Source organism: Pieris napi, chromosome 24, assembly GCF_905475465.1.
Source record: "Pieris napi chromosome 24, ilPieNapi1.2, whole genome shotgun sequence".
In the NCBI taxonomy this organism is placed as follows: Eukaryota; Metazoa; Arthropoda; class Insecta; order Lepidoptera; family Pieridae; genus Pieris; species Pieris napi.
The window spans coordinates 2,082,269-2,093,418 of NC_062257.1; the positions used below are offsets into that span (position 1 = coordinate 2,082,269).

The window sequence follows — 11,150 nt, forward strand, 5'->3', positions numbered from 1 at the left end:
TTTATTATAGCTTTACATAATTTCAATCTTAGACTTTGACTGTTAAACGTGAAATTGTTAAATAAACGCAAATTAAGGATTTATTTAGTGTTATTAAGAAATTCAAACTGCAAGCAATATCATTCAGAAAACTGTCATAACTAATCGGTGAGTCCACACTCCACGCCGCTTGCAACGTGACCCGATAATTAAAAAATAGGTATATAAAGGTGCCAACAGACGAGCCTCACACTGTAGCCGTGTGGTAATCCACCCCCAAACGAGTACGATTTGAGTCACATTATTATAGTACCAATAGTTTTTAGTAAGTAACAAGTCGCTATAATCAGATTTCAAATGTTTATTAATATTACTCATGCCATTTTTTAATTTAATGGACAACTGTGTAGTGTAGCCGTTGCTATAAGTTAATATAAAAAAATGATGGGATAAAAAGTGAGTTTAATGTAACTTATTTCTTTATTAGTAAAGGCCAAGGTTATGGGCCAGTTTTAGTGATTGTACTATTATTATTTATTTATTTACTAGTATTTATTTATTTATTGACAATGAAATATGGGTAGCTTTAATTCTTTCATGTGTCTATCACAATCTACTGTGCTATATTATATATGTACTTAGTATTTGTTTTTATTCAATCATACTATGTTTCGGAAAAAAAAACAAAATATTTTTAGATACCAAACAGGATTACAATGTTATAATTATTGCTATTTGATCCAATGATTACCAGTCGACAGCACTTGCTTGGTTGATGTGAAGTGTCCTAATTGTTTTAAATGCAATAGTCTGTTGAGTGTACCATAGGTCTCAAAAGAAATATTGTCAATAAATGTCATCTAATAAACATTTGACGTTTGACATTTGTCATAGTGATTCTTTCAAAAGTTTCCCTCACGAAGAGTGTACGTAAATTTCTATAAATTCAATAATCCATATAAATCTCTATGAAATAGAATAAATTTTGTTATTATTTTAGACAAATACGCGCAGTTTTTGGCGCGCCACTTGATGAAAAGTGTAGTTTCTAAGCAGTGTATTTTTTTCAGTGAGGGCGACAAACCGTAACAATGGGTCGTGTGATTCGTGCTCAACGTAAAGGTGCCGGTTCAGTTTTCGTATCGCACACCAAGAAAAGGAAAGGAGCTCCCAAACTCAGATCCTTAGACTATGCTGAACGTCATGGTTATATCAAGGGTGTTGTAAAGGTAATTAATTGATAATTGCAATACTCTGTTTATGCTATCAGTACCACGTGAGTAACTTATTATCTATTATTTCAGGATATTATCCACGATCCTGGTCGTGGTGCACCTTTAGCAGTTGTTCATTTCCGTGACCCTTACAAGTTTAAGACACGTAAGGAGCTCTTCATCGCCCCAGAAGGTCTTTACACTGGACAGTTTGTTTACTGTGGAAAGAAGGCTACACTTGAAGTCGGTATGTCTAAATGATTATTTTATTTATTACTGTAGTATGAAAATGTAATATGTTACCTAAACATAACCTACAAATATTAAAAATACTGTTTAGTTTAAAAATTATTGTTCCTGCCATACACAAATAATACCTAATATGATGTTTTTACTTACCTACTCTGAATTCAATGATTACACAGAGGCTCTTTCTGATGATACTAAATAAGTTTTGTATATGTATATTTACTCAACAAGTTTCTAAGTTAAATTTTTTATTCTAGGAAATGTCATGCCAGTTGGCGCCATGCCTGAAGGTACCATTGTATGTAACCTTGAAGAGAAGATGGGTGACAGGGGTCGGCTTGCCCGTGCCTCTGGTAACTTTGCCACAGTAATTGGACACAATCCTGATGCTAAGCGTACCAGGGTAAAGCTGCCATCAGGAGCTAAGAAAGTTCTACCATCTAGCAACAGAGGAATGGTTGGTAAGTGAAGATGTTTTAACATCATCTCTCATAGCTGTTAGTAGTTCTATCTATAATATGTAAAAAAAAATTGTACACCACTATTACATTGTATTTTACTTGTAATATGTTGAAGACATAAGTAGTAAAATAGTTAAAATGTGATAAATTTTGCGATTGGTTTATATCAAATTTTAAAAAGCATATCAATTAGTACCAATCAACAAATTTGTGAGTAATGTAACTCTAGAAATACAAGTTCAATATTATTTTTAAATACTGCAACCTATTTATGAAGTTATGGAATAATTAACACGCCTTAAAACATGATGACTACCTTACCTACCCTGAACGCACTGGGTGTGAATGATTACACAGAGGCTCTTTCTGAAGCTAAATTATTTAATAATTATTATATTTCAATTGAATTTAGATATTAATAATAAAACAATTTTTAGGTATTGTTGCTGGCGGTGGTCGTATTGACAAGCCCATATTGAAGGCTGGACGTGCCTACCACAAGTACAAGGTTAAGCGTAACTGCTGGCCATATGTACGAGGTGTGTCCATGAACCCCGTCGAGCATCCTCACGGAGGTGGTAACCATCAACATATTGGTGAGTACAGTTTATTTATCAAAGTTAAGGACAATTTAAAAGTATGTTATTTTTTAAGATTGCCCATCAAGAAATTGTGCTAATTATACAACAAGAGACTCAAAATTATTAATTATAAATCTGTTGTAGATACATAAAGCAACAAAATTATTTATGTTTATGTAGTCCTTTTTAATTGGAAAGTTTTTATTCATGTACAAGTACATATTTGACCTTTGACCCACTTTTTAAATTGTATAAAAATAAAAAAAAAATTAATGAATTTCCATGCCAAGAAGTATTTTGTTAAAAAATAATATGCTTACAAATGTGTCCAAGCCTTTGTTTTTAGAATGGTTCACTCTAGATTACTGTTTTGCACAGATTACTCAATGGATTATACAATTTTAAACAATGGATTAACTTAAGTCTAATGTAACTTAAACTAGTATATATTTACTATACCAACATAAATGCTACCTTAGCTCAGTTCAGTTAATCCATAAACAAATGTAAGACTACAAATATTCTAAGTTTTTACCAAAATTTTTTATTTAGTTTGCTTTAGTGTAAAGATTGGTAGAAATAGGTTTTTATCCAAGCAAAGATATTATTCCAAAGTAAATTGCTTTTATTTAACTATTACAAATATATATTTTGTCCTATGGTATGTTATAGTGTTGTCTATGGAAATGACATTTTATTATTACATATAAATTTGTTGACTATTGTCGAATTTCTATGTTATTTGTAAAGAAATAAAATGTTTTTGATTTATTTTATAAATATCCATTGAAAAATTTCAGGTAAGGCTTCTACGGTCAAGAGAGGAACATCAGCCGGTCGCAAGGTCGGTCTCATCGCTGCCCGCAGAACCGGAAGAATTCGTGGAGGCAAGACAGAAACCAAGAAGGAGGCGTAGGCGTATATATAATAAAGAGTTTTACAACAATGCTCATTTTATTTTTAGTCTATGGAATGATGTTATTTGAGTAAAGAGTAGCATAACAGACAGCGCAAGAATAATTTTTTGATTTCTAAATCCCAAATTGGTTCAAAAATTACCCACACATCGTCATTAGTCTTTTTAAGTGCAAGAATTGCAATGAATAGGAACCAAGTGTTCGAGAGATAATTTATTACATGTTAATGGTCTGAATCAAGTAGTTCTATTTAAAAAAAATAAGTGGCCCTACAAACTTTTAGGTCTACTCATATTTTTGTGATCATTTGTTTTCTCTGATAGACAATGATCAGCTTTTTGGGCCTGTCGCCGACCCTGTCGACATTTTGTGACCGTCAGGTTGGCTGACCAAATTTGATATCGCAATCAAACTATACGCCATATTTCTCTACCTATTTGATACTGTTTGCTACCTCTGCATTAAAGAACATAATAAAGAAATAAAGTGGCCGGCCATTCCGACGTCAGGTTGGCTGACCACTATCATTTAATTGAAGATTCTAAGAATCTTTGAGTGAGTTTTTATACATATTTACTACCTTTTTTCTACCTAAGGCCTAAGCAAACAAACCTTAAAAGAAGTCGGAAGCCTATAAAAAAAATAGTAAACTTACCTTTGAATCCGATCCTAGACAATGACAAAATTATTTGAGTCGGTGGACTTGTAAATGCTCAAATACCACCATATGAAGTCTCCTATAATATTAAATCAAAAATGTAACTTAGCAAAGTTTATTGTAATTGATGCTCATTTAAGGCACTACATGGTCAGTGCCGGATTAAGCCAGCGCGGGCCCTGTAGAAAATTCTGCCTACCTGAAAACCTAAAGCAAACCTGCCTTGGTTTGCTTTAGGTTTTCAAGTTAAGGGTATTAAATAAAAAAACAGTTTCAAATAAACTTTTCTGGGTTTAATATGGGCAATTTAGAGATAACACTATCCATATCGGCTTCTTTCAGCTAATCATGCGAGATAATTAAGACATTATGTTCCTTAATTCATGTTTAATACCATTTAATATTGAAAAAAAAAACGTTCGCCACTGCAATAAGTGATCACGAGAGAGGTAAACAATATCTAAGTTTGGGAAACACGATTCTAAGGAATCATTTAATGACAGTTTATAAGAGTTCTCTCTGTGTTAAGATTTTAGCTATCGAAATACTTCAAAAACAAAATCTTATGATATACTTTCATACGTTTAGTTAAAGAAGACAGGGCTATATGAATAATAACATTAAAAATCTAAACTTCGAAACGTTGTCCAGGTTTCTATTTTAAACAAAGTGGTCTAGTGTAGTAGAGCCGCTAAAATGGTCGTACTTTGTATTTCGCTTGATCCATCTTGATGTATGTTGCTGGTAATCTTCACAGTTGGTCGGATCCTTTGCTCTTGCTTCAATATCTGAAAATGTGGATCACATTGCTTGGACGTAGCCATTTAATGATTCATAAAGGGAATATCCTGTATTAAGGTTTTGATCATACGACTGCAGCGATGCATTAGCCGCTTACCTACAAGCGTTCTAGGATTCCGTTCCACATAATTATCATTATTCCCGTTTGTCATTGAAACTAGTCCGTAAGCTTTATTACGGCACTCCGCTATTTGATCAACTTTATTGAAAATCTTCTATAACTTGTTTAATATTGATAAAACCGCATAAAAGTGCCTTCGTAGCATCGACTCGGGCTGACCATCTCGTGTCTAAGAACACCCCATCGATAGGTAAAAGCCTTAATTTGCATGATTGTTAATAAAGGAAATATATGTTGATATGTTCAGCTATGGGCTATTAATTCTAACAAGCCTAAATAATATCCAGTGAGGTAAATAATTTCCATTGTGAGGTGAACCAACGATTTCGTCATTACCTCAAAACCCAAGACCTCTTTCTGCTAAAACTCGTTAACTGAAATGAATCGTTTAAACTCTATAGCAATAAGTAAATAATATATATTGTTTAAGCACACTTAATAACAGTTGTGAAAAAATACCCTCTAAGTATAGCATCTTCTTTGGAAAAACACTAAGCGCCTGCAATGTTGTGATAAGTTATACGTGCCGAACTGTTGCCTAACCTTTTTCGTAGGCGTTTTTGGACCCCTTATGGCTTTATTAATGATTTAAAAAATTATAGGCTTCTGAGACTTCTTTTAAAGTTTGTTTGCTCAGGTAGAAAATAGGTAGTAAATATGTAAAAAACGCTATCACTTAAAGATTCTTAGAATCTTCAATTAAATGATAGTGGTCAACCTGACGTAAGAATGGCCGACCACTTTATTTCTTTATTATGTTCTTTAATGCAGAGGTAGCAAATGCGTCTTTAAAGGTAGCAAATAGTATGAAATAGGTAGAGAAATATGGCGCATAGTTTGATTGCGATATCAAATTTGGTCAGCCAACCTGACGGTCACGACATTTTTGGCTCTAAAGCATTAATTTTCTCACGATATTTCCTTCACTGAGCTGATGTTCGACGCATATAGTCTATTGGCGTACAGCAAGAGTTCGATAATAAGACCTCAGATATGAAATAGTCGCTGTCGCATCTAAGCCATTAGCCCTACCACTATTCTCGTCGACCATACATGGCATGTCTACATTTTGCTCACTGAAGCTTTCTTAGTTTTTTAAGCGCAGCAATTACCTAAATCGTCGTTATTACGCCCCAGAGTAGCCAGACCCAGGCACCCAGTGCAGGTATGCCTGCGCAGGTAGACCGGAATGTGTGTGGGAATAGACCTGTGCAGGTATTTGAACCTGCGCAGGCGACTGGCGCAAGATCGATAATCGATTCTTTCGGTGTGCCTGTGCATGTGTGCGTGTACTCCGGTCGTCTGCGCAGGTTGTTAAGATAGTAATCGGTTTAATAGTAATAATAATAGTTCAAATTTCAATTCATTTAATATTCATGACTATATGTTTTTCTCTTCAATAACCAATGCTTACACCACTTTCTTCGCTTGTTTTTCATATCATTTTTCTTCAAAATTTAAGACCTCTCCGGTAGACCGTAGTGTGTATGGCCGGCATTAATGTTAGATATTCATTTCATAACATTTAATTAATAAGCATTATTATTTCGCTACACGTCAGTGGTTAATAAATAGTAATAGAGAAAAAATTTAAAATAGTTTAGGACTTGCAGTTCTGTTACTCGATTTATTTCCAACACACAAATTTAAAAAAAAAAATGGCGCTACAAGGTCTGGGCCTCAGATTTCTGAATCTGTTTCATAATCATTTTTAAATCTAATAGGCAAGTAGGTGATCAGCCTCCTGTGCCTGACATGCACGCAGCGAATGTTAAATGCGCACTAAGGAAGAAAGTCCATTGGTGCACAGCCGGGGATCGAAACTACGACCTCAGCCTTGCGATTCTGTAACTCACTTTTCCCACGAAACACACCCACGAAAAGGTGGGAGCTTGTAGTTTATTGTTTATCAGAATGCCAAATCATAAAATGACTGCTTCACGACTGATTTGAGAGCGACCGCCAAAGCGAAAACCGCTGTGTGAGTTCAAAAAGTGAGTTACAGAATCGCAGGGCAGGGATGAGAGTCGCACGCTGAAGCCACTAGGTCAACACTGCTCAACATACAAATATACAGTATTTAAAAATTATTTTAACCTATATATATTATAATTAAAAATTGATGGAGACAAAACTAAAGTAAATTTTAAGTTTGGTTCCTGTCTCAATGTTATTTTAATAGAAGCATTTCCTCGCTGTATTCCGATACTTATTCGTTGAGAAAAGCATCAGCTCTGGAGCCAACGACCAGCTCTGGGGTCTCTACTACTATCTACCAGGCGCCAACTTAAATTTTTAATTAGCGCCTGTGCACTTGAACCCTGAAACTTGCATAGATTTATTAAAAGATAATCTCTGTAATTTATATGTAAAATTTAATATTACATTAAAATCGTAAATTCATAATAAAATTATTTACCGTATAATGTGTAAATAAAATATTTATAGCAATATTAACAAGAGTGACTTAACAGTTAACATAAGTGAATAAAAAAACTACAATTTGACGGCTCATTGATCTAGTGGTTAGTACCCCTGACTGCGAATCCATGGGTCCCGGGTTCGATCCCCGGCTGTGACAAAGATGTGATGAGCATTTGGAGTTGTGCTCAGGTCTTGGGTGTTTAAATATGTATTTATATGTCTATCTAGCTATAATATGTATGTATATCCGTTGCCTAGTACCCACAACACAAGCTTCACCAGCTTAGCATGGGACTAGGTCAATTGGTGTGAATTGTACAATAAAAAAAAGGGTGCGTGAACTTATGTACGCGCGGAAGAAGTTATATTTCTTTGGCATTATTAAAAATAGTTTTTGATTTCATGCAAATAATTAATTACAATTAAATAATCAAAGAATGGAAAAGGAGTCATTATAGTCAATAAAGTTCAGTTTACATGTGTAAAATTAAATAAATAAATATTTATTATTATTCTGTTGTCTGTCTGGACCTAAATGCAAAAATAGGCCAACCTAGGGCAGACGAGTATATGATAATGAAATCACATGGTTATGGCAAAAGGAACTTAAGAGGACAAAGACTCATTGACTTCGCCGTCGAAAATAAACTTGCGATCCTAAATACGTTCTTCAAGAAAAAACCGGAACGTAGATGGACATGGCGCTCACCTAACGGAGAGTACAAAAACGAAATAGATTATATTCTATCAAACAGACCTAGCATTGTACACAACATGGATGTTTTGAATCTCAATTTTTCGTCGGACCATAGACCAGTAAGAGCAACAATAACATTGTCAAAAATAAAAAAGAACCGGACTAGATTTAATAGCACTCCTAATGCCACCCTACAAAGCGAAGAAGAAATAAACAAATATAAGGAATGCATCACAGCCCATCTACCAAACATACTAGAAGAAAATAGTTTATCGGTACAAAATTTACACGACAACATACTAAGAGCAATCACACACAGCCTCCAAGAAGCTAGAATAAGTAATAAAGACACAAGACATACGATTTTATCACAGCGTACTTTAGCACTTTTGAAGAGAAGAAAGCTTCTGCAAAATACCAAAGAATAAGTCTAGGTCTATGAAAAACGAACTTTCAGCGTTATACAAGCTAGTAAGCAGGCGTATAAAAAGCGACTATACAAAGTATAGATCGGAAGCGCTGGAAAAACATCTAATGCGATCAGGAAGCTCAAAAAAAGCATACAAACAGTTGAGGACAAACAAAACATGGATAGACGGTTTAAAAAGTAAAGGAACAATCCTAAGCAATCGCAACGATATCATAGGAATAGCAACTAACTTCTATAAAACACTCTACAGCGTAGATTTGTGCGAAAATGCCACTGACCATAATATACTACAGTCCGACCTAATCTCAACTCGATGTATAGAATTCACCGTACCAGAAGTTATGCAAGCAATTAATAGACTAAAAACAAACAAAAGTCCTGGCTCAGACCGCATCACAAACGAGTCTATAAAATCAGTGCAGTCATTACTGGCAGTACCGCTAACTCAATTGTTCAACCGTATTTTGGAAAATGCTAAAACACCGACACAATGGTCAGAGTCAGATATAATACTGATTTATAAAAAGGGCGACCCATGTGATGTTGCTAATTATAGACCAATAAGCTTACTACCGTGCTTATACAAACTATTCTCATCTCTTATAAACCGAAGAATAAGTATCATACTAGATGCAGAACAACCAATGGAGCAAGCGGGATTCAGAAAGAGTTTCTCAACTGTGGACCACATCCACACTCTGGAACTTCTCATTGAAAAATACCAAGAGAGACACCGAGCACTTTATATCGCTTACATTGACTACAAAAAAAGCATTCGACACCGTCTCACATGCAAGCATCTGGAAAGCACTAACGGAGCAAGGGGTAGCGACGGAGTATATACAAATATTAAAGAGTATATATAGTAACAACACGGGCAGAGTCAAACTAGAGAAAGTCGGCCCAAGCTTTCCCATAAAAAGAGGTGTGAGACAAGGCGACCCGATATCACCTATGCTGTTTATTGCCATCCTCGAGTCGATAATAAGAAATCTAGACTGGGGCACAAGCGGCCTAAATATTAACGGAAAATACCTGAGTCACCTGCGCTTTGCTGATGACTTAGTGCTTGTATCCGAATCAAGCTCACAATTACAAGTCATGATTCAATCATTAAATGCGGCTAGCAAGAAGGTAGGTCTAGAGATGAACCTCACAAAGACAATGTTAATGACAAACAGTTTAGAAATGACAGTATCGGTCGATAGAGAAATTCTGAAATATACAAACAATTATGTTTACCTAGGAAAACAAATCAGCTTTGAAAAGGACAACAACTATTTAGAAATTGAAAGGCGAATTCAACACACTTGGAACAAGTTCTGGAGTCTAAAGGAAATTTTTAAAAGCAATATGCCAGTATCACTTAAAACCAAAGCCATGTCGAGCTGTCTCTTGCCATGTCTAACATATGCTTGCCAGACTTGGAAATATACAGAGAAGATAAAAAGAAAAATCAGAACTTGTCAAAGGGGCCTAGAACGGAGCATGCTTAACATTAGAAAAATTAATAAAATAAGACACTCAAAAATAAGAAGCGTTACTAAAGCTACTGATGCCCTAAACTATGCTCTAAAGCTTAAATGGAGATGGGCAGGTCATGTAGCAAGACTCTCTGACGATCGATGGACCATAAGGGTGACCAGGTGGGGTGGCCCTATTGGGAAACGAAACAGAGGAAGACCGCTCACGAGATGGGCGGACGACATTGCTCAAACGGCTGGCCCGAGCTGGATGCAGCTCACCCAAAATCGAGAAACATGGAGATCCCTGGAGGAGGCCTACACCTGTGGAAGGGTTCTTGCAAAGTGATAATTGAGAAATATATACAAATATTAGGAAAAAATAATAATAATAATAATTGTCTAATTTACTTTCTTAAAATATATTTGTAAAAATAGTATTAAATTAACTCTGTTATTTTGCAAGAAATAAATAGGCTTTTTTATTTTTATTTATTTTTATTTTATTTTTATTTTTTATTATTATTCTGTTACATTAAGTGTAACATAAATTCTATTGGAACGAAGTTCCTTATCGCGCGTTTAATTAGTTGTGAAAGGGGGCTAGACGGAAAAAATTCTTACGAAAAGTTGTCACGACACTTTTTTGCTATTTGCTATTGTAATACATTATACACCGGTTCTCGTCCGATCACCGAAGTTAAGCAACGTCGGGCGAGGTCAGTACTTGGATGGGTGACCGCCTGGGAACACCTCGTGATGTTGGCTTTTTTTTTCGTCGTAAGATTGGTGTCGAGAAAATCTATCATACTGTTATGATACCAATTAACATATAAATTAATCGAAAGGAATTTTGTTCCATCCGGGTGTCCCTTGACACCTCTAAAGTTTTTTTTTATTATTCGAATGATGTTTTTAAATTATGTCCAATGCCGTAGCCTCTTCCGTGGGCAACTTCTTTCTGTTAATTTTGTGTCACGGTGGCGCGCATCGTAAAATTTCACTCTCATCAATTTATCATAACGCGCCTAAAGAAGTATAACTTCAAAAAACAATAAAAAGTTTGGTCCCTGTGGCAACTGACTTAATGCTGGCAACATTTTCGCTGCGTTGTGTATTTCCAAGATCTTAATTAAAAACATATAACTTACGCCT

General features: G+C 35.1%; 2 protein-coding genes across 2 annotated transcripts in view; one reads left to right on the forward strand and one right to left on the reverse strand.

The window, feature by feature from the left end:
- LOC125061771 (cryptochrome-1-like) overlaps window positions 1-11,150 on the reverse strand; it is a 213,317-nt gene that overhangs the window by 21,962 nt on the left and 180,205 nt on the right. The window lies entirely within an intron of this gene.
- LOC125061779 (60S ribosomal protein L8) lies at window positions 773-3,430 on the forward strand. Its single transcript, XM_047667380.1, has 6 exons — window positions 773-905; window positions 1,050-1,208; window positions 1,284-1,440; window positions 1,700-1,903; window positions 2,341-2,499; window positions 3,285-3,430. The coding sequence occupies exons 2-6, from the start codon at window positions 1,071-1,073 to the stop codon at window positions 3,398-3,400; spliced, it is 774 nt and encodes a 257-aa protein (XP_047523336.1). The 5' UTR covers window positions 773-905; window positions 1,050-1,070; the 3' UTR covers window positions 3,401-3,430.